Source organism: Takifugu rubripes, chromosome 8 (assembly GCF_901000725.2).
Source record: "Takifugu rubripes chromosome 8, fTakRub1.2, whole genome shotgun sequence".
In the NCBI taxonomy this organism is placed as follows: Eukaryota; Metazoa; Chordata; class Actinopteri; order Tetraodontiformes; family Tetraodontidae; genus Takifugu; species Takifugu rubripes.
In genome coordinates, this window is record NC_042292.1 from 16309260 (window position 1) to 16332499 (window position 23240).

Genomic DNA, 23240 nt, shown 5'->3' on the forward strand with positions numbered 1-23240 from the left:
CTTGCTGGTGCTCGGTCGGTGACGGTGAACGATGTGGGTCCTCTGTCAGGTAACCGGACACCCGATGTTAGCAGCCGGCTCTCAGCGTGTGTTTATGTGTTTTGCCTCTTTGCTTAATACCCTCATACACACGCGCACACTCGGAAACAGACACGCTGCTGGTCGGAAGAGGGTAAGTATGGGGAGGGGGGGGGGGTTATATATAACGTTCCACGCGCGCGCGCCAACACGCGGATGTACCCAGGTGGTGACTTTAGGACGGCCGGAACGCGCGCTGTCACACACCCTGGCAAAGTCAGAGCCTCGTCAGGACTCTGTGGCTAGTTGCTAAGTGCTAACTACACAGCTAAGTTAGCTAGCGAATGGAACCAGACGAGTCCGCTCGGCGGATATGAGTGTGTTTGCGACTGCGCCTGCCTCTCCTTCCCTGTTAATCTCCGACGGGCTCTCTCCTGTCTCCCTCTATCCCTCGCTCCACATAAAAGCCCATCCTGTGACCACGCCCCGCAGCGCCCTCAGCCAATCGCGCGGGCGGAAGTGGCGTCACAGAGGAAGCGGCAGAATTTAAGCGGACGGCGTCCGCGTCATTGCGAGCCCAAGCGTGAGTTAGGCCGTGAAAATCAAAGGCACCGCGAGTCTCGTTTGAATGGTGATCATTTGGGAAACATTGAAACCCAAAGCTACCGTTGCGATAAGAAACTACAACAAGCTCCGTGCTAAATCAGGTTTTGGCACTCACATGAGCGATGGGGGCGCCAGCTTTTCCAGCAGTTTCCAGAATAGATTGAAATTAGCTTTATAACTAATTTGTTGTTTATTCCTTCATATGTGATAAGAAATGCTGATTGATTAGAGCTACAATAAAATTGAAACTAAATACTATTCAAGTTGTCCACAGCGATGAAAGCAGTGGGGGAGAATAAACTATATTTAAAATATATTTTTGGTTAAAATGGACCTGAGAGAAACGCTGAATTAGAGAAAGCAATGCAAATTCAGTTTATCGGCAACTATAATTTTTTTCTGTCGTGGTCATCTACTGTTTATCTTTGTGGAATATATGTCATTTCTAATCTATAAAACATTACTTTCTACACAGTTGGTATACATTCTATATACCAACTCACTATATGTTTTATTTACTGTATTTCCAAAAAACTGTGTGAGGAGATTGACAAAATCTAACATGACCTGACTCAACTTTATAGCAAAATAGGTTTTTGGTAAACTTAGAAAACAGGAAATGCATGAGCAAAAAGAACATGAGTCATGGATTTCATGACAACTCCTTGAAATGGGTCTTTGTCCTCTCCTTTTAACACACAATAGCCGAGTATTTTCCCAAGATCATGCCGTGCTAGTGCGCGGCCACCTGTGTTTTTACTAACTCTGATCCTAAGTTTTAATTGATTCTTGATGTGAGGCCTGTTCGAGTAGGAAAATCAACCCTGGTTGTGACATAAGTTTGCTCACTCATTGTTTCCCAACGCTTGTGTGTTCTTTTATCACAGCCTTTATCACAGCCACAGATAACAGCCTGTGTCAACAACACGATTTCGCAATCAGACCAAATTACCTCACAACAGAATTGAATTTGGCATCGCAAAATATTCCAAATTAAGTAACGTAGAAAGTTTAATTTTCCTGTTTCACTTTAGAGGCGCTGCGTCTCATGTTGCACAGCCGTGGGCCGTTTTCCAATGACTAATTCCAGGCTTCTTTTTTCTCACCCCTCTCCCCCATTGGGTCGGACATGACAAAGCGTTGCAGCAATCTCCCTTTGAACACAGCTCAAGGAATCTTCACGGGTTCATCTCTGCACGCATAACCTCCACACTATTCATTCTGCCCACACAGAAGACAGGCAGTGGTCTTTCAGAGGCTCGGAGACTTAATTCTCAACATGTAGTTTTAGCTCTTTTGTTTGTTTTTTGTTTGTGTATTTTGTAAATGGCTGCACGTCGAGTGTTACGCAAGTGCATGACAGCAGGCAGCCCAAAGTAAAGTGTGTCAGAGTGGAAGCAGATCACGATCACTTTCTTGAATGCAGATACTTCCGTTCCACTGCATATTTCGCGCATCATGACAAGAACTCGTTAACGTTCGGATCGTATTGGCAAGTAAGTCCTCAAAGTTGTGAAGAAGCTGCTCTGACTGGCCGAGAGGGGAAAAGAAGAATCACACGAAAGGAAGTACGGATGAGTCAGAGGCGTACAATGTTTTTTCAACACATCGGGGGATGTTTGGAAGAATCTGAAAAGGCAGACGTGCAAAGTATGACTGACTGTGTTCAGGGGGAGGAACCAACAGGTATGCACACGATACTCCCGGTACAAATTTGTAACTGGAGGAGACTACACACAAAAAGCTTTTATCGCTTCTGCCAAGCAGGCATGGAGAAAGTCCTGTTTCTAGGATGTAGTCGGAAAACAAGTGAGTGCACAGACACACACATGCATGCATGCATGCACACAGTTAATGATCAATTCGGAGCATGCAGGTGAGACAGGAGATGGTCCAATCAGGTCAATATTAGGCCATTACGCTGTTTTATCAAAAGCTTTCAACAGGCGCTGTGTTTGTCCTTGTGTTAGCTTAGCATTACTTTTGCAGAGAAAAGCCTGCCTGTTTTTTTGGAGAACGCTTTAATTCAAGTACAAAATATAGCTTTATAAAAAGAAATTGTGACATGCATGAAAAACATTAAATATTTCACAAGCCTGACTAAGGTTTATAACACAAACATACAAAAATACTGTTTCAGTGAGTAAAGAAGTCATAGTTTGAATTACAATTTAATTTCTGTTGAAATTGCTGGTATTGATGCTTTGGACTATTACTGCCACTTTATTGGCTCTTTTGCCCCCAGTGGCCCAGCCCCCATGTCGCATTTTCCTTCTGTGTTACAGCAAAAGGCCGCTGAATCAGGGCCAAAAGAGCCCCACGATTGGTAGAAAGGCGCGGCGGTGGCGTGCTCTGCCTGAGCTGCGTCAGTTGATAAGTGTGAGTTTGGGGCTGCATTGTTGCTACTTGTTACCATGGCGCTGGGATCTAGGACACTGCTGTTGCTTGGAGCAATGGTGTTGCTGCTGGATAGCAAGTTCAGAACAATGTCTGCATTGCATGTCCTCCCAGGAAGACAGGAGGATGGAATGCTCCGAAAAGGCACCTGAGCTGGGAGCAGGTTACCCCCTGGACGCTGGGCGACGATCTGGTGCTGCAGCCGCCTGTCAGTCCAGTCCTCCTGAGGCTGGCGATGGATCTTCATGTGAGCATTGCGGGACTTTATCTTGTAAAACATCCTGGAGCAGAGAAGGAAAATAGAGAAATAAACCTGGAAACCACCTACTATGTCCTTGTGGAGTGTGCTTTTCTACTCACTTGCCACACAACTTGCAGGGGAAGCAAGTAGCCAATGAAGGCATAGAAACTGTCTCTTTCAGCACGAGGGGTCTGTTCATTGGCCTGCAGTTGGGCGTCGACTATGGAGACAGGACCAATTGCAAGCTCAAAAACTTTAAAGGACCTCCCCATTCCACACCATAACTATTTAATTGGTTTAACTCGTTAATGACCCACATACGTAGCAGGTTTCTGAAGAGAAGCACACATTTGTAATCTGCAGTAGTCTCTAGGTTCTGAAGCTGAAGAATACATTTTTGAATGTATTCATTAGCAATAATAATGCTGAAAATATAAGATGGGATAGGAGAATTACTCAAAGTTACACTGTACAGTACATTTGCTATGGAATAAAATTTGAAGGAGAGTTTGAATATTTAAAAATGATTTCAGAGATTTGATTTTTAATGCTTAAATGGGAAAAGAACAGGGCCAAGAATGGGCCTTTGTGGAACACCATTTGGGATTGGAGCCTATTAGGTTCTCTCATCATAGGTTCACCTCTACTTCTGTTTATGCGTGTTATTTCAGATGGTCTGAAAAGGGGGAACAACAGAATTTGACAGGACAAAATGAAAGAAAAGTGTTCTCACCCCTGTCTGTTGCTCCAACCCACCAACCTGGTTCTCCTGCTTTTGCTTCTCCTGTTTTTCATGCAGCTTTTTATCCAGATAAAAGAATTCAACACACTGTTGAGCAGTCTTTGTCCTCACCTGCAGATTTAAAACACACACACACATTTAAAGATCCAGTGACTATATTCCACTTGTAAACCAGTGTGCACGAGTTTGAACCACGATTAACTGGTTGACAATCGACTGACTGGAGAAGTCATTTACTAGCATCAATGTAATCAAGAAAAACCAATTAGTTCAAAGGTGATAGTCAGATAATTTCATCAGTCAATACAGGCTGGATGTCAAAACTGGTTCAGCAGACACATCAGTTGTTGCCCACAGTCAGAATGACGCCGCACGCTTTGGGACAGAGTTTGTAATTGCGTACTTATAGATATCCATTGCAAAATAATCTATGTACTGATGTTGGATGTACCGTTTTCTGTACGAGTGAAAACTCTTTTCCGTATGATCCCAGAGCTGCATTGAAAAGACTCTTTTCAGCGTCGGTCCACAAATCGCTACCTAGAGAGAGAGGGGGGGGGGGGGGGGGGGGGGGGGGGGTTGGAGTCAAGAGGCCATGAGAAAAAAGGAGGACACATACCAGCACAGGTCATCCCGCATTGTAGCTTGTTTCCCCGCCAAGTAACACAACACCATCGTGCCCTGTGTGAAGTCATGCAGCTCGAAGGATGGTAAGTCTCAGAGCTGGCTGAGTACTTGTATAACAGTGCAGGTTTTTAATGAAGTGAAGTTAGCATTAGCATAATGGTTGTATTGCTTCAATAACTGAATTATCAAACACAGCCTGATGATAGGTGATTAAGTCAGTTGCATGGACCGGATTGTGGGCCACAGAGGCAACATGGGCTAATTACAGTTGGAGAAAGAGACTTAATGTACTGGATAAATCAGGAATGTGGGGCTAAATGCACTGGTTACTGTGGTCCAAAAAGGACAAGTATACTGTTCAAACCATCTTTAATTTTTGCCTGGTACCAGCTGGTGATATCGGCACTTTAGACGACAACTAAAATAAGGTTCAGGGGTTTACCAGAGTAATGGTAGTCTCCTGCTGGTGAGGGTAATGAGAAGAGGAGCATCTCCAGTGTGGCCTGTACAGAAGAGTGGTGAAAATTAATGTTGTTCAAAAAAGAACAGAGGTGAACACAGTCAGTGTTACCAATGTGTTCCCCTGACAGTAGTGCAGGCAGTGCAGCGCCAGCTCTGTGTTGCTGCCCCCTCCTGGTAAACAACTGGAGCCACACATGGACAAGAGCTTCTCCACTGCAGACGCACAGAGTGGTTACTTGAGCATCGCTATACTAAAGTCCACTTTGTTTATTAAAAAAAACACATTTCTGCTCCTTTTATAACAGCTAGTAACATATATATCTTGCAAGTATCTGAGTCCATCACTGGGCGTATCACCTTGGTCCTGTAAGTTGGCGCTATCCTCCAGCTCCAGCCATGGTTTCCAGAGCAACTTTTCACAAGGTGATTCCTCATCTGGCAGCCATCTTGTTGGCCCGTCCCCTCTAAGGGCATATGGGGGAAGCTCAGCCTGGAACTCATGGCCTATGTTGACATATCTGGAAAGATAGAAAAAGGAAGTTGCAAAATATGGACAGAACTGGAGACTCGATTTTATATGTACAAGGGCTGGTTTCCTAACATGCAATCATGAGGATCTCATTCGGAGGTGGTCTGGACCAAGTCTAAGTGTCTTTCTCCTCCCTGTGTCCATGGCCACTATGGCGGTTCATTCAGCATCTTGTTGACACTATAAGCCCTCTGTTTAGGTGCTGTACTCACGGTAACACATCACCATCATCTCCACCATCTGCTGCTTCTCTGTGATGTTGAGGGGACAGGTTGAAGTAAAGACCTTTCCCCCGGCGTGCAGGATTGAGAAGGGGCCGAGGAGTATAATGACCCTTCCTTTGGCCTCTGCCAGACTGAAGGATACTGGGAAATGGGGTTCCGGTGTAGATCTGGGAGGCCTGAAGCTGGAAACCCAAGCAGGTGTTTGAGTAGTCCAAAACAATTTTGACTTCAGAAGTTGTTTTAAAGATGAAGTCTTAGAAATATCGCTATACCTGTGCTGGGCTCCTTTCATCTGATATCGTCTGCACTCTCTGAGCCACAACATAAGGATCTGCCCTTTCTGCCGCCTCATTGTGTCGAGTTGGAATGGAGGGAAGGTGATAGGAGGGAGGGACACATGCAATTGTGGAAGCACAGAGTATACTGGGAGGGAGGACCGAAGCGAGGAATGAATCTGGAGACTTGCTGCTTTGTGAGGCTGCGGGGATAAGGGAGGAGGAACCTGTGAAATGGAAACTGTGTGTTTTTTCTTAAAAAGAGAGGCAGGAATGTGTCCTGCATCAAAGGCGTAGAGAGCGAGAATAACAATTTACATACAGGAAATGCTACGTTTCGCATGCAAATTTACACGTGGTTATGAACCTTTGGGGTTTTTCATAAGGTGCTAAAGGTGGCAAAATTCCCTTGATTCAGCTTAGGTTTAGGTACTTTTAAGGCATCTATATATTTCTTCTTTTAGGTTTATACATTGGTCATTTTTTTCTACAAAGTATAGTTACCCCAACACATTTACAGTTAGCCTCTTGCAGTTAGCTTGTCTCAAAATTACAAGCACGTTAGTATAATAATTACTGATTTATCAACTTGACATCTTTTGCAAAAATGCGAGTTGTAGGCACTAACCAGTTATGTCGTTGTTAGTAGACCTCAAGTTGTCCTTAGAGTTGCTAAAGTCGGCATCACACTCAACTTTCACAGTTGACGACTGTGAAAAGCTGTGTGTCATTAGTGGAAGCTCCCAAATCATCCCAGGAGTGTGGACAGATGGAAGAGTTTGAGGGTAGGAAGGAAAAAACTGCAGAGTACCAAGAGGCTCTCCTCCATGGGACATGGACTGTCCAGAGCCCAGAAAAGTGGCACGAGAGTCCACTTTTGGGGGAGAGAAAGATGGAGGAGGTCGAGGTGTAGGGGGAGGACTAAGAACAGCAGACACTAGGGAAGAGGATGTTGGAGGAGAGGGGAAGGATGCATGGGAGTAGTGGAAAGGTGATGAAGAGGAGGTTGGAGGCAGGTAGGAGTCTGGGTCAAAGGTACAGCTTTGCCTCGAGCCACCCAACCTTGGGCTTCCTCCTCTCCCAAATTCCCAAATCTGCCTGCCTGAGTCCTCGCTAGGGATCATGGGAAATCTTCCTTTTCGCTGGGAGAGGAATGCCTCAGAGAAGGAATCCAGTTTCTGAGTCCCACTGCCAATACTAACAGGTGAACACTGCATTCGGTCTCTTACGTGTGTCTCCTCTAGTCCTCTGGAGGGAGATGGACTGAACCAGGTTCGTTCGATCTCTACTGGCTGCAGATGATCCTCACCTGAACCACAACTAGACCCGTAATCCTCATCTCTCCCTACATAATTATCACTTACATTTGAATTAGTCCGACAGTACTCTTGGCCGTCTGAGGCACTTCTGATGAAGGGGGCAGTTTGCCGACTAATGCTAGCCTCGGTTTTATCTGCTCTAAATTTTTGCCTGATTCCCTCATTACTATTCTGATTCATGATGTGAAAAACATCGTTCACTTTGATGCAGCCATTTCCTGTGCTGTAAAGATATTCTGTCGCACTGTCAAAACTCTCCTCGTCCTCCCAAATGTCCTCCCTTTTGCTTGTGCGATAGCCATAGGTGTCAGCAAAATGGCTGCTTGTGCCGATTTCTCCATCCAGATGGCCTCCCAAGTTAGCATCTCCATTCAGACTAGTGCTGCTTGTGTTTAGCAGACCTCTGTCACTCCCAGTTCTCATCCTCCGTCCCCCAGGAGATGGGCTTGAAATTAGGAAGGATGTTGCAGAATCTTCCTCTCTACCTCCATGTTCCTCCAACGGGTCCAGGACCAGCTGAGAGGAAGGGTATGCCAGTTCAGGTCCCTGAAGGTTGTGCAATGTGAGGTGACATGGTGAGAGCTGGTGGTGATGGTGGTGGTGGTGAGAAGAGGAGGACTGGTTGGGTGAGTGGTCATTCATGATGGCTCCTAGCGTGCCGTTAGAGTGGCTACAGAGACGGGCAGAAACAGAGTGAGCATTAATGGAAGTTTTTATTAAGATGTGATCATTTATATGATAATAATAACTAAAGACAATTAAATAAATGTGAGATAGATCATAAATAAGAACAGACAAATAGTACAAGATCCATTTTTGAATTTAATATACATTTTCAAAAAGAAGTAGAAAGACGTAAATACTTTATTTACTTATACGTCTTTTTGTGTCACACTTTTCCCAGGTCGGATTTACCTGGATGCTTTAATAGCGAGTAACTGTAAGGAAGAGTGCTAACATTTATGAGCATAGCCATTTTTATTCTTTCTTGAACTGACCAAAAGCAATTGTGTAATTGTGACAACATTAGTTTTAGGCATAAAGTGCAACACTCGCAAGCACATCCTATTTAAATCAGATGCAGATTGGGAATTTATATGCTAACAGAGCACATTACATTATAAAATAACACATTAGCGCTAAATGGATTCCTGAAAAGCCGATCCAGAAGTCAAAGACAGTTTTGTCAGCATGTGCAGGGTGGCATTGCTTGGAAGAGAAAACAAATCAGATGGTAAAAATCTTTCATTTCAATAATCGCTGTTGTTGTTTTCAGTTTCTCGCCTGTCTTTACTAAAACTACTTTAGCTCTAAATAGGACACTGAGTGAGATGAAGAAAGAGAAACGGAAGGTTAGATCAGATAAAGTGAGTTTTTTTGTTTTACCAGTCTTTAGCGGTCTATTTCCTTCTTTGTTGTCACAAACTTGCATCCTATCTTTTCTTTGAGATTTCTTCATTTTTCTCTCTGATTTCATTCGTCTTCACTCCACTTTAATGCGTTTCAAACTGTGTGACCATTACTTCCTATCTCTCTCTCTCTCTGCCTGTAGCTCTCTTTCTTTACTGTCAGAGCTTGTACACACACACGACCACACATACAACCACACACTTTACACAAACGTATTCAACGGGGAACTTTTTCTAGTCATATCAAAAATAGAAACGACTGACACGACTAAAAAAAATCTCTGCGAATCATAAACATTTTGGTAAGAATATGGAGAAAAAAAAAAGTCTTGTCCTGAAAAAAGACAATAAAATTTCCTGTTCATGTGACTTCTACTGGAAAACTGGACCTCAATATCCTCTCAATGTCCCCCTAATTAACAAAAGATTGGAGGGTCCCCTGTAAGTAATGTATGTTAACACATACACACACACACACACTTGCAGGTGTTAGTGGGACTGGTGATGTATTGTGATGCTGCCGCGCTGCCATTTCATCGTCACGGTAACCACATCCTGAGGAAACAAACACTGACGGCTCTCCCTTCTTTAAGCTATCTTTATCTTTCTGCCGCATTCTCCCATCTTGGTAGCTTTTTTATATTATTTCCACCATTCTCTTTTTCGAGCTCGGCCACCTTTTATTTCATCTGCCTTCCTCTCTCGTTCTTCCTTTTGATAGCAGTCTGTACGTTCTTTTCTATGCTGCTTTCTTTTTCTGGTTCTATTTCAACTGTTTCCTTCATTTTTTTCAGTTGTTTGAGCTGAGGATGAGCTGCGAAAAGGTTCTGATATCAAAACATTTAAAAATAAAAAAAGGTTTACACTTTTAAGCTTAAATGCAATTTTTATTTTGGCAGTGACTAATCTGCACTGAAGGATCATTTCAGGACCGATTTTCTATGAGCATACAAGTTTGTGTAGATGTTTACTAGTTTAAGAATCTTTGGCTGAGTCAGCTGACAGGAAGTGAGAGCGAACGAAACAGGAAGGAAGGCAGCGACACAAGTAATGAACTTCAGGGAACCCTCTCGCCACGCTGCAACCCCACCTTCCTACCCTGGCATCTCCCACGTAGAGTGGAGACCAAATTTTTCAACTTTTTCCAGATAATTCCCACCTTAGATTCTGAAGGAAGGGATAAATCCCAGGTGTAAAGGTTCCATTTTGGCCCTTCTTTAGACTTCCTTTGCTTAACAAATATTAATGATCTAACAACACAGCCACCCCCCAACTATGCTAAGCTCGACATTAGCAAGGATTATTTTATTGACTATGCCATTTTCTTTACACAGGGAATGCCTGACAGGGAGATTACATCAATCGCTATGGAACATTATTTATACACAAATAAGCTATTTCTCCATGAATGTGGTCAGGGCGAAACAGTTTTATGCTGTTTTCTCAAAGATACAGTCAGTGTGGGAAGCGTCGCACTACACCTCTGCAGATTATGCATTCCTGAAAGCTAAGCGCGAAAATCAAGGTTTTTTACTGTTTCGTGCTTGTTAAGATCCCCTTTTTTAAACTTACATTTAGTTAGAACTGTGCTGCCAGAAGAATGAAGGCCTTTCCTTTGATACAATGTAATGTTGGATCAGTATCTAGGTCTTTTTACTGGTTTAAAAATTTAAAGGATAGTAATTTCTGTATTTTTTTACTCAGCGTCTCTAAATTCTTCACACCTCCATGAGCGGTTTGCTAATTTGTCTTTCTCTGCGTACACAAATTGTGAATGAAAGGATGTAAGCGGATGCCAGGGGAGTTCGGAGCAGCTCATACACAGGAGATGCTCTTCTTGTTTTCTGTCAGATTCACCTCAAAACCATGTGGGAGCAGCGGAGGGGGGAAACAGACTCGCACCTTCGGACTTTTTCTCCCCGCTTTTTTTTTCCCTGTTGTTCCATTACATTTGAATCTGATGACGAGCGAGAATCGAACTATGGAGTGGATAGAGTGGTAGAGGTCGTAAATGAAAAAGTATCGCGGGCATTTATCGACTGAGCTGTTACTGCTAACACTTCGTTAATAACCTCGTTGATGCAGATGAGAGATTTCATCGCAGTATGTCATTAATTATTTAAATTGATGTGAGAGTATCGTCGATAGATTTCATACATGTCATTAATTTTTTAAATTGAGGATGCAAATGTGTGATATTAAACTGCATACTGGAAGCAAAATCCCAACTTTTCTTTACATCTAAAACACTGTGGCATAAGCGTAGTTCAAACATACAGTATCTTTCTGCATATTTCTGCATGATACACAAAAAAGTATTGACTGAATGTACATGTGACTTCCCTAAAAAACTTGCTAATATTGTAGCATAGAGGGCCATTTCAAGGAAATTTTTACTGGAGGTACTTAACCGACTTTAGTAAGCCATGTTAGTTTAAAGGTGCTATCGAGCTGTTAAATTCAAGCTCTCGCGCTATAATTATTGAATTTCTACTATTTTTCTAATCTGCCTTTATATAATTACAACTGTATTCAGTCGAAAGGCACGGTACAAGTGTAAAACTGTACACCAATAACAGTTGCCGATCATATTTACGACCAAAGGTCAGTGTGATGTCGCCTTTAAAAAAGGTTCTACCAGTTATTGTAGCATTCATTGTTAGTATAATCCCCGCCTAATATGGATGATTCTTGTCTGGATTTATAAAATAATCATATAAATCATACACAGTAAAGCCACAGACGCCCCTTAAAAAAACAAATTAGTATCAACGCTAACGTGACGAGCCATTAAAAATATCAATTAACTGAAATTAAAAAAACACTGATGCCTCTATCTTTGTTCTGAGTTTATAGTCTTTCATTTGCTAACAAAATGCCCTATTTTAGTCAATTTATGTAAAGGGAAATTCTATATTTTAAGTGACAAATCAGGTGCAGCGTAACGGCTGATTTTGATCGCAAGCAAATTTCTCTGAGGATCAACAGAAGTATTTTGTGTTAAAGACGCACACGTTGTTAAAATACTCCAAACTAATTCATGCTAAAGAAATAGAGAGTAGAATAGAATTTCTGAACGTAGAGTTGCTAAAAGTAAATGACTTAACTCCAAATGTTAATGAAATTCTGTCTACGTGTGACGGTGACGTCGATCGCATACAACATCAACTGATAATGAAAATTTAAACAAAAAAAAACGTTTAAGTCCTCAAACACCTCCCATCTTCAGGAGGACGCAACAGACAATACGTTTATATTTACTGTCGATTCTGTCAAAGTTTAGGGCTTGGAAGGTGAATGTTGCTTTAGATGGTTCTACGTGAGGGAACCTCAACAGCAAACCAGCCGCGGTGTGGAAACTACGGTGCACATCTTCGAGATGTGGAAAGCAGAGCTGGGAGCTGCAAGTTTCCACGGCTGAGAAGGGAGACACTGTATTAAGTCTGTTTTCCGGATGCAGTGGTAACTTCATGGCAATAAAAGAGAGACTTCTCACTGACGTCGAAGCTAAAATCGTGCTTTTTTGGGCCCATCTGGCCGGGGCTCCGCTTCTCCTGTTTTTAGGGTTTATGTCAAGTACTTTAAGTGAGTAGAAACTCTGTTGCCGCGGTGATGCTCCTCATAGCGAATCCTCACGAGACGCTGAGGTGAGGCCGTGGAGATATACGACAATGCAGTAATGTTGCATGGATGTGAGACGCGGCCTGATTATCACCGTTTGCTCACGGTTCCTGTGCCACTAAAGCTGAGTGTCAGCACTTTTGCAAACAGAAATTCATAAAGTCAGCACTGTCAAAGCATTTAAAAAAAAAAAAAACCCTCTTTGTTGATTTTACACTGTTTAAGTCACCTGAGCTGCTGGGGGGGTGGGGGTGGGGGGTGAATCCTCTGCCATTGTTTAGTTTTCACCTGCAAAGAGGAACTTCAGGTACAGCAAAAGTACAAATTCCAGGTCATTTCCAATGACTTGACCAGGTTTAACATTGATCAGCCATTGACTGCAGACTTTTGGAGCGATGGCAGAGCTCATGTGGGCCGTAGACGCCGTGTCGTCGTCTGCAGATGCAAAAGGAGGTCGCAAGCTCGGGAGGAGGCCAACGCAAAGAGCAGCGACAAGAAATCGTGGCCTTTTTGGCTCAAATTTTGGAAGCACCGGAGGACGCAAAAAGTCTGACTCCTGACAGGATGTTTCTGACCCTGATGCTACGTCTCAGCCTCCCATGTTGTGACCCAGATTTCCAAACAGGCCAGATGTAACGAGATGCCTCCACATTTAGGTACAACAGCAGTGGGGAAACAAGTAATTGATAGTGGATTGACAGACGAACAGGAGAACAATAGAGCAACACGTAGATTATTTGTTCCTGGCACTCGTGCAGGTGCGTATTAGCATTGTGCATGAAATGCTAAGCATGCTAATCACAAGTTAGCCTTAACTTTTATCCAAGGTCAAATGTGTTTGTATAGAAGAGTTCAAGAAGTATCGCCACTGAAACAAAAGGCTTACCAGCTAAGTTGTCATTCCAGCGAGCAATTTGTCGGTGGCGTTGTGTGTGTGTGTGTGTGTCAAAGAGAGGGAGTTGACACATGTGTGAGAATGGGGAGGAGAGAGAGAGAGAGACAACACAAGAGAGGGAGAGAGAGCGAAACGTCATTTAGACAAACATGTCGTTCTTACAGTTGATCTTTCGTTTTTTCAATTTGTGTGTCTGAGTGGGTGTTCCTGCCAAGGCGTGTCATAATGATGCTAGAAACAAGTTCAACACCTTTATTTGTGGAATCGCACACACACGCGCGCGCACGTCTGTTCATCTGTCTTTTTGGGGCCTCTATATTAATTTCCACCTATTAGTAGAGCCTCATCCATCTTTTACTTTATTCACACATTTATTCATGAACCTTAAATTATGTCGCTCTCTTGATTAAAGTTGACGTTTTACTGCCGAACGCTTTTATTTCACTTTGTAAGTGAGTGAAATGGAGCAAAGACCTCACACATGCAGATAAATGAACACACAATACCACACTTATACACACTTCACGTTTGTGCATTCTTTATATCCGTTTCTCTCACTGTCTTTTAAGGCCTGTTGATGTTAAAGGGACACACACACACACAGAGGCGCACACACACAGAGAGACACTTGACATCACTGATTTTTGTTTTTGATTTCTACTCTCTCCAAAAGAGCCTCACCGTTGATGTGGAGAGGACTTCAAGTTTCTCAGAATCAAAGACAAACTTGAAATGTGCCGAAACGTCTTCCATCGATTGCAACACTCATCAAAAGGGACCAATGCTCAAAGACCTTTTGCATGTTTGGCAGCAAGTTTGTCATGATAAAAAGGGACTTTAAAATACAACAAAATGTGTCTCGTTTGTTTAATTCTGCATTTCAGTTTTGCGCGGGTGTAGAAAAGTTTTATCAGCTTCGGACGGCGACTCTTCAACTGTCATTTTCTGAGTTAGCGTCTCTACGCTGACATGTTTCCCACATACCTCCTCACGAGCTACATTAAAACGCTTTTCAAATGAAATGGGTCAGATTTTTACGTCACTGTGAGTTTACCCCAAATAAATGTTCAACTTCTTATTAAATCTTAAAGTTGCATTGGACCACCTGTCAAATAAATCTAATACTTTATGCTGTAAAGTACTTAATGCTACAAAACTTTAGCCAGGTGTCAGGGATTTTATTGCGATAATTTCCTTGATAGTCATAAAAGAACTCTTGTAATTGTGGCACCTATTAGTTTTAGTTACTCAACATAAAACGGCTGTCAAGTGATTTTCTTTTGTTAATAATCAGAGCATTATCTGTCCCTCTTACGTAAATATTCAGCATTAACATGTAAAAGAAGATAGTATAGTGTTTTTAGTGTTGATAGTAGTATATTTTGGTAATTTGATATAAATAATAAGTTATGTGTCCATTAGCAATGATTTGATAGTTTCAAGATTATGCTAATTCTTCTTAAAGACTTTCTGGTCTTGGAAAGAAGTTAACTGATCTGAGACATAGTTTTACATTTACACAATAAAAGAAGAACTCTTTAATCAATACAGACCATTATTGGGAGTAAACTGGGGCAACGAGGGCAACATTGCACTTTATACGAGGCTATGAGATTGATGCTAAAGCTAAGTCTTAGTAAGATGACATGAAGAATGGCAGCTGAACTATGGGAGCAACTATTAAAAGCATGTGTGGGATTTGTGCTACACTATTGCTTAAAAAGCTCAGCTTTGGCTGAAAGAAACTACTCCAACTGTATCCTGGCTGTATATAAATGTGAGCCGACACGACTGAGCACATTTGAGATATTAGTGAATTGTTGATGCGAAAAGATGGAGATGTTGTGAATTGTTGTATTTGAAGCTGAACTTGCTAATGTGCTAACTCGGGGTCCAAGTTTCTACTGGATGTGAAGGGAATTGGGGGGGAAATGTTGAAAATTGACATGCAGTGAATCTGGTGACAGTACAGGCAAAATGAAACTGGCCAGAGTGGGAGGAATGAGATATTAATGTACAGTAAAAAAAATTCCTTTTTAGTTCCATGACAACTCTCAAGGCTGATGGTGCACTATAGAATTTAATGGAATGGGTTTTTAACCGGCCTAATTGTGGTTTTACATTCACATTTTAGGCGTTTCGGGACCTTCCCGGTATGAGTGGTAAGATTTTGGGTCGCGCTTCGCCGAAAAATATCACTTTTTACTGCAGTTCTCCTTGAAAGCCGATGAAAGGTCACCGTGATGTAAAAGGTGTGTGCGAGAATGCGTGAGACTCAGAGCGAGAGTGTGTCATGAGTGTGCGCGGCGGCGGTTGGTTTCACAGCGGCGTGGGACGCAGACAGGTGCCGGTGACGGGCTCCGATTCCCGTTATCACTGGCTTCAAACCTCCCCGTCACACCACAGCCGCACTACGGCCCCGAATTGTACCAGGACCCTAAAATTTCTCAAGGGACTGTTTCATACATCTTTGTTGTTTTTTCCCCCTAAAGTTAACATTATTACAACGATTTTGTGAGGCAACTTCGGCCCTACAATGAGTCGGCATAATTTAGCTAATGATTAGCCTAGCTTGTTTTTCAACGTGGTTGAAATGATTCACTTACCGTGCACGCCATCATCCAACGTTTGATATCTGACAAACGGCTAAATTGTAACCCTGCTTCCTTCGTAAACACCTGTGACACACTTGTTTACACCTGTATGTTGCAAATATAGTCTACATCTGATCTGATATCATCTCCTCACACACGTTACGGGACACTTGCCAACAGGAGTCGGGGTGAAAACATTTATTCGTTTTCAGTTGCGTTCACTCGACACGATGCATTTGCACTTCATAAAGACAACAACACGCCACTTAGACTATTTTTCTTGTTTGGAGGGGAAACTTAAAAGCAAATATCTTAAATATAAAAAGACGGAATGCCCACATTACGACTATGGAATGTTTTTTTTCTTTTCCCCTTCACATTGTCTATGATAAAAGAGACACATTCACAAGTGCACGTTTCCTGCGTCTCTGCCACCAAAGGCAACATTAAAACCCAAATAAAAAGAGTTGGAACTGCAGAGGAAGGTCGGATTTCTGCAGAACTGATGGGCCAATTTTAAGCATCATTTTAAACTTTCTGCCGTTTGTTGCCATCTTCAGCCTTTGTAGGGGAACTGCAGAAGGACCGCTTTCCCCGCTCCCAGAGTTAGCTTCTCCAGGCTGACGTCGGACTCTTCTTTTAAGTCGTCGTCGGTCGACAGCTTCACTTTGGCCGTCTCGGGCAATTTCACTTCTGCGAGGACAGAGACGAGGCGTCAAACTTCCCCTTCCACCACAGCAAATGCACATAAATCACATTTCTCTACACTCGCCTGGAGTTGCCAGTTTAAAGGCCAACGTCTCCGGCGCCGTTCCCCAGTTGACGGCGGTTATGTATCTCTCGCTCTGGTCCCACAGACGCAGGAACGCGAGCGATGTGTCTGAGGAGGAAAGGGAGTAGTAGTCGCCGTGGAGGAGAGAGCGCTCTTTGCCTCGCAGGTCGCTGAGGGAGATGAACCAATTCCTCAACTCGCCGGGCTTGAGAGTCTCAGTCTTGACTGTTCCGTTGTCAGCCTCTCCCTCGGCAGGTTCCTTCTCCAGATCCCAAATCATTTTTGGAGGCTCGGAACCCTGAAAATGAATGCAAGGGTTATAATCCGCACTTCAAAACACCAATTATTAAAGCATTTCTGTGCCCTTCTTTAACTCGCCTGTCCCGGCGGAAGGCCAATTTCATCTCCGTATTTAAAAATGGGAGTTCCAGGCAAGGTAAACAGCAGGAGATGGTAAAGACGGATCAGGCCTGGAGTTTTTGCTTGTTTAGACAGCTGCTCCCCGAAACCCCACCCAAGACTTCTTTGCTCAGAGTTAAGTGTGTCCATGGTATTGATGAGCTCGGAACCTGCACATATTTTAATTAGGGAATATAATTACCACCTGTAATTTGAGAAAATTTAAACATTTGGAAGAAGAGGGAAAAAAAAAAAAAAAATCCACCTCCAATGTTGGTGCTGACCAGATCAGACTGGAGGAGATCCACACCGCTGGTGTTGAGAAGCTGAGATGCACTTGTGGCCGAAACATTTTTAACCACACCCATCAGAGCCCTGGGATAAAAACAATATTTTAGACCAAGAAAATAGACAGGAATCAAGTTGGGACTTCCGAACAGGTTACTTGGTTAATTTAGTGTAATTCAAAAGCCCTCCACTAGGGGTCGCCTCAGCATAAAGCCTTCAGGGCGCCAGTGTTTATTTATCCCTACCAACCTCCACCCTGCAACCACCTGCAGAACTGGAATGTTTTCTTCTTATGCCACATCAGGTGAGTTCATACAGTCACCTTACGGAGAAACCCAGGAGTTCTGTTTCTGTACTGCAGAAAAAGGTCAGGAACTGGCGGTCATGGTTACCTCCTTTTGCCGTCCTGAGAGGAATTCTTCTGGACGACATCCTGAAGCTTGGCCCACTCTGCAGAACCCGAAGCGATGGCGAGGTCGGAGACCTTGATGCCATCGACGCCCAAACCGAGCCAGTACTCTGCGGCAGCCTGGGACAGAAAGTAAACCTCAGCTGTGTGCTACACTTTAACCTCCACATTTGTGAGTGAAGGACCACAGAACAGGAGCCGCGGTGTACCTCGACTTTCCGAACGTCCTTTTCAACCGGGTTGAACCAGGAAGATGAGCCCAGGTAGTTAGGAGTCAGATCCAGCATCACATTAATGCCTAAAAACCAAGCAGGTAAAGTGTGGCGTGAAATACGCCACAAAGCCCGTTAAGTATTATTGGGTAACAATAGGTTGCGTAACCGATCTTGTCTGATGACCTACCCTTTCTGTGGGCCTTCTCCAGCACACCCAGCAGTTCTTCATTTGTCCCCTGCCTTGGGTCAAATTTCTCAAGGTCCAGAGTGCTGGGTTGGTTAGCCTGGACGGTGTGAAGGGGCCCAAGAACCAGACCTTTCACCTTCAACTGGTTGATGTTGTCCAACTTTGATTCAATGCCTGGACAAAAATAAAAAGAATAGAGAGAGACTAAATAGTGTTTCAGTGCCTTCAGTGGTGAGGAACAACTGCTCACAGAAAACCTTCCCGGTATTTACTCAACACAAGACGGTGTGAATAACACCATGCACACATTCTGCAGGCCATATGAGTGAGCACAAATAGGTCCTTCAAATAAAAAAGGCACAGCTGCACATCATGTGGCCATGCTGGATTCAGGGTCACATGATTTGTCTTGTACAGTCTTCTCAGTCTGGTTAAGGGTTGCGACAATCTTACAACACCCTCCCAGACAGATAACTGATGTCTTGTGGGCTTTATGTTCTTTAAACCCTGACTCATACATTGGTCAGCCCAGTCAGCAGTCTGTTATCAGGGTAGCTGACAAATACACTGTGCAAGTAAGGACACCATAGGCCCCACAGCAACGATCAAGAGGAAGAGAAATCTGGTGCATTTACCTTTCAGTCCGTCAGAGAAAGCTTGGGTATCAGAGATCTCGTACAGGGGCCCCTCGTTCCACCAGTTCATCTCGGGGATGGGCTTGCATCGAGGGGCCTGGACGATGATCACAATGGCCCCGGCCAACATGCCGATCCAGCCCAGCCAAAACAGAATAAGAAGCACAAAACGGGTTCTCACCCATCTGCAAAGAAAAGGGGGTTAAAACATGAGCGATCACACACATTTCACCAAGCACATACATGACCATGAATCAAAGCCTGGTCTTTCCTCACCCTGGGGTGCCAGCAACCTTCATCAGCTCGTCCTTAGATAGTCCAGTGAATGCAACTTCGTCCTCGGGGACCTTCAGCTTGACGCTGCCATTCTTCTCAGCAGCTGCAGCCGCCTGTCCATCCCCCGTCATGGGCTGCTTCTCGGGGTCCATTTCGCTGAGCTCCACTTCCTTCATGTCGACTTCAATCATTGTTGAAGCCGGTTCCTGTTTAGATGGAGCAACAGAGGAGTGCAGAACAAGCATTAGTTTTGCCCTCAATTTTCGCCGGGATACTAGAAATATACCGGAAGTACACCAAATACACTGAATTTTCTACATTTATATACAAAATAGGAAATTTGTGAATCATCTCCTCCTTAACGATTGTTGAACGCACCATGACGCATACAATATATTTGATTAAAGAGAAAACGTTTTAAAAATAGGCTCTGCACCATCCAAAATGTCGCCCAGAAAGGATGATGAAATTAACCTTGTCGTCTACGTCACCGGCCTGAGCACGAGGAGATCTGTAGCGCGGCACTTGTTTTTCGCGGACACCTCCGCGCTAAAATGTAGTTTCTCGCTATTTAAAAAAAAAATCAACGAAGGGATAAACGTTACCTGTAGAATAAAAAACCACGTATGTCCGTCTGAACACGTCTCAAACTATCCTTCGTTTTTCAGTCGATGATCGTCTGCCTGCCAAAGGAATGGACTGTATTTGTAGCTTGCTCCACCTCTCCACCTACAAGGGGACGTCCTAATAATCTCCCTCCGCCCACTAGCGCTCCAACTATCGGGTCTATTTAATCTAAAATCTTGGGGGACAAAATAAAAAATAAAACCACCATACAGATCCGACAATAAATGTTCACGTTTCTGTCCAATTTATTTTAATTACTGTCGTATAAAACAGCATTTTAGGGTCTTAATGATAATACTTCCACTTCAGCCATATTGGTCATAAGTAAAGTGCATCCTTTGTTTCCACCACAGTGTGCACACAATAAGATTGTCTAACCATGCAACAGGGAGGATATAATCAATTGAAAGCAAATAGCTGATAACTTATTGATGTGATTATTTTCTGGGTGAGGCTTTGATCAATCATGCCCTCCTTTTATCTCATTCGCAACTATTTGCCTCCAATCACATTGAATTCTGCCTGAATCTGATGACAATTGGGGTCAATTCAAAGAAGATGAATGTGATCTGATCAATTGTCCCGATTTAACAAGCAAATAATCAAACATCTAATGTGAAAAATTTGAGTACTAGACAAAACGATTCAAAAGTTTTATTGAAGATCCATCTAAAAATGTAAACACTGGTGCACACGTGAAGCCACGTCTGTGGAACATGTCAGCACATGCTAACTCAACAGTCTGAAACTTTTCATGGCAGGTCTCTATAAATAGCTTGATGATTCTCGTTTTAAAGTGTTGACATTTTGCAGTGTAATGCTGTATTAATAGCAATACCTCTAACCTTCGCAGTTACTCTACAGCTTCTCAGAAAAGCACCCGGTGTCCAGCACACAGTGTAGCGCCTCTTCCCAGAATGGATTCATCAACATTATGTCTCTAACACTGCTTCCTCCACACTTTATCCTACTCTTTATGTCTCCTTTCCTTCCTTCTGTCTGTCTTGCTCCATCAGCTGGCTTTGCGTTGCACAAAATGTGCTTGTCTGCTTCTCTACTCCTCATATTTTGTTGTTTATTGCATCTTTGCAACTCATGTTTTTTTAAAATTAGCTACCTGGAATGATGCCAGGGTGTGATATACATAAGTGTACGCTATATTTGGCTATTGGGGCTATCGGGTTCATTGGGGGAAGTTTAATACTGCAGCCTGGTAATATTTCCACTGACATTGACGAGTTTACCAGCATTTTTTGAAACATTTTTTGAAACCCTTCATCTGATAAACCTTTAAGCAGTGCCAAGACAAAAATAAGAACTCTTTGGCTTTTTATCCTTTTTCAGAGTCGCGTCACCATTTTCTATTTTTATTGGGAGCTCAAGCCTGCACGTGTCTGTTTGCCTGAGTCAGGCTGTATCAGAGCTGCTGACTCGGGACATGACGGAAAAGGGAAGCCCCCCGTTTCTCTGCTGTCGTAGAAAATGAAATTCTAGAGGGACTTTAAGAGCGACAGACTGGTGAGGGGCCACATGTGGGGAAAGAAGATAAAGGGGGAGGGGCTAAGAAAAGAGGAGCAGTCAGAAAAAAGGGGAAAGGTCGGCGAGAAAGACAGACACCCGTGTACGACTGTGTAAACATGTTTACATGTAATGTGGAACATGAAACCATAGACTGGATATGATCTGAGCGTGGTCTACTGAATCGGAACATCAGCCCAACTTAGTCGTTGTACTTTGTTCCCCATTTTATGCAAACTAGTGAGGACATTTCGGAATATTCGCCGTTGAACTTGTTGCCGAGCCGATGTTCTTTGTTCCCATGCAGCAAAAAAGGAGGGAGCAATCAAACTATGAATACACACAAGTGTTGAAAGCAAAGAGGGGGAGGGCAGAACTGTACCATAGTTTGGGCTGTTTTCACTGTAACTCAGTAACACTGTAACTCTACACAGGACAAGAACGTTTCCTGGAGCATGAAAACAGACCATCACATCGAGCAACTGGACAATAAAGACAAATACTTTAACACGGCTAATGTGACCTCTAGCTTTATCTTTGCAAAGGACCTGTCAAATTTAATCTAACCCTAACCCTGTCAAAAGCAAAAGAAAGAAAAAAATCATTCAGTTCGAGATTAGAGGAGTCTGACATGACATTTTGCCAGTTGTCGAGTAAGAAGAAGTGATAACGGGGTTCTTTCAGAGGAATTTTCATCTCCCTCTCTCTTGCACTCTCACCCATACAGGGCCTCACTATAAATACTTGTCTGATCCCTCTACTAGAGTTTATTTTGCAAGGCCGTGTGAGCTTTAGAAACAAGGAAAGAAAAAAGAAAAAAACACGGACCAGTTTGATCCAGTCTGGTTGGGGTCTCAGACTTTCATCCCATTGTTGTCAGGCCGCTCGCGCTGAACCACGATACCTCTGGGAAACGCCACTTTCAAGTCATTCTAAACAATATGCAATTCCTAAAACATGCTTTTCTGCTCTCCGGCCCATTTTTTTCATGTGTTCGTAAAACAACAAAACCAAAATGCATCCTTTCCTGGCCTGACAACTGGTCCTTTTATTCCCTATAGCTGAGAATGTGTCCCAGTTTTCCTCCCATCCCCTCTAACGCATGAATACAGCTACAAATTAGTCCAGCACATTAGCACATTCACCAGTAACCACCCCCCCAACTTCACTGTTATGGCAAAAACCACCCAATTTATGACTAAATTTGATGTTTTTATTTGTATTTTGAGGAGAAATATAGGGAGACTTTAATGAATTTCCTTTTCCTCTCTCTATGTTCTTGTATCCCTCCGGGTTTCTTTCTGCCAGATGAAACAATGGTTCACAGTCTTATATAAGAGCACCCCCCACTTGCTGTGAGAGGAATTTAAAGTGCTTTATTGTTGCAGATCAAGAAGTCTGGCTGCAGAGGGTTTCTGTGTGCTACCTGTGTAATTTACACAAAGATGAACAGAGCCGTTTGACTGGGGCAACTTCCTACTTGTCAGACAGGTTGTGTTCAACAAACCATTTGCCTGATTTGTGTTTTACAGGTAATTACCTCTGAAACCCTACCCTTTGACCCGCAGCCTGTTAAATATAAACCCACACTCCTTTCACATATTTTAGTACTTCAGAAAACACCTCTTGATGATCCCAATATCCGATGCAGCATTTTTATGAATGAAAGAAGAGTATCTTAGTTGGGAAATGCGTCAAAAGAGGAGCCGTGAATAGGACGTTGTAAAGGAAGAGGTGTGGGATAATTGCATAATGGGTCTGCACAGCTGGAACCTGTGTTTTTGTTTGTGCTTTCTTTGTTGCATTGTGTGCTTTTCTTATTTTAGACTATTATTTCAGAAGCATTGTGTTTTGAGTTTTTCGCAATTCATAGAAATCCTTATTGATTTTTTTTTTTTAATGCTTTTGTATAGTTGGTCGTAAAAAAATAAAATTTACACACGACTAACATGCGA

General features: G+C 43.0%; 3 protein-coding genes and 2 long non-coding RNA genes across 11 annotated transcripts in view; 2 read left to right on the top strand and 3 right to left on the bottom strand.

Moving 5' to 3' along the window:
- The window catches only part of LOC101061461 (pyruvate carboxylase, mitochondrial), a 129135-nt gene extending 128664 nt beyond the window's left edge, over nucleotides 1-471 (bottom strand). The window contains exon 1 of the mRNA XM_029839836.1: nucleotides 2-471. The gene's annotated coding sequence lies outside the window, so the exon portion shown is untranslated. The remainder of the gene's footprint in view (nucleotide 1) is intronic.
- Nucleotides 472-1486: 1015 nt separating this feature from the next.
- LOC105416857 (uncharacterized) lies at nucleotides 1487-3351 on the top strand. Of its 2 annotated transcripts, XR_003889201.1 has the most exons (4): nucleotides 1487-2310; nucleotides 2392-2433; nucleotides 2910-3003; nucleotides 3136-3351. It is a non-coding gene; the product is annotated as an uncharacterized lncRNA (long non-coding RNA). The 2 variants fall into 2 exon arrangements; XR_003889202.1 differs by lacking the exon at nucleotides 2392-2433 and having other exon boundaries at nucleotides 1494-2310.
- Nucleotides 2629-16106, bottom strand: LOC105416858 (uncharacterized). 4 transcript variants are annotated; one of them, XM_029839838.1, is made up of 11 exons: nucleotides 15972-16106; nucleotides 6750-8110; nucleotides 6119-6348; nucleotides 5835-6028; nucleotides 5451-5611; nucleotides 5203-5306; nucleotides 5074-5134; nucleotides 4456-4544; nucleotides 3996-4115; nucleotides 3382-3482; nucleotides 2629-3302 (listed from the first exon to the last, which is right to left on the bottom strand). In XM_029839838.1, the coding sequence occupies exons 2-11, from the start codon at nucleotides 8080-8082 to the stop codon at nucleotides 2837-2839; spliced, it is 2859 nt and encodes a 952-aa protein (XP_029695698.1). In that variant the 5' UTR covers nucleotides 8083-8110; nucleotides 15972-16106; the 3' UTR covers nucleotides 2629-2836. The 4 variants fall into 4 exon arrangements, with proteins under 4 accessions (XP_029695698.1, XP_011605047.2, XP_011605045.2 ...); XM_011606745.2 differs by lacking the exon at nucleotides 15972-16106 and adding an exon at nucleotides 13357-13443 and having other exon boundaries at nucleotides 6119-6324; XM_011606743.2 differs by lacking the exon at nucleotides 15972-16106 and adding an exon at nucleotides 13357-13443.
- LOC115250631 (uncharacterized) lies at nucleotides 4583-14210 on the top strand. The gene is made up of 2 exons (XR_003889206.1): nucleotides 4583-4714; nucleotides 14039-14210. It is a non-coding gene; the product is annotated as an uncharacterized lncRNA (long non-coding RNA).
- Nucleotides 16107-16142: 36 nt separating the features above from the next.
- On the bottom strand, nucleotides 16143-19900 carry slc3a2a (solute carrier family 3 member 2a). Of its 3 annotated transcripts, none has more exons than XM_003966896.3 (10): nucleotides 19746-19900; nucleotides 19141-19346; nucleotides 18865-19049; nucleotides 18230-18403; nucleotides 18037-18125; nucleotides 17811-17947; nucleotides 17396-17505; nucleotides 17110-17300; nucleotides 16732-17029; nucleotides 16143-16652 (listed from the first exon to the last, which is right to left on the bottom strand). In XM_003966896.3, the coding sequence occupies exons 2-10, from the start codon at nucleotides 19329-19331 to the stop codon at nucleotides 16516-16518; spliced, it is 1512 nt and encodes a 503-aa protein (XP_003966945.1). In that variant the 5' UTR covers nucleotides 19332-19346; nucleotides 19746-19900; the 3' UTR covers nucleotides 16143-16515. The 3 variants fall into 3 exon arrangements, with proteins under 3 accessions (XP_003966945.1, XP_011605044.1, XP_011605043.1); XM_011606742.2 differs by having other exon boundaries at nucleotides 19615-19746; XM_011606741.2 differs by lacking the exon at nucleotides 19746-19900 and adding an exon at nucleotides 19519-19608.
- Between the last annotated feature and the right edge of the window lie 3340 nt (nucleotides 19901-23240).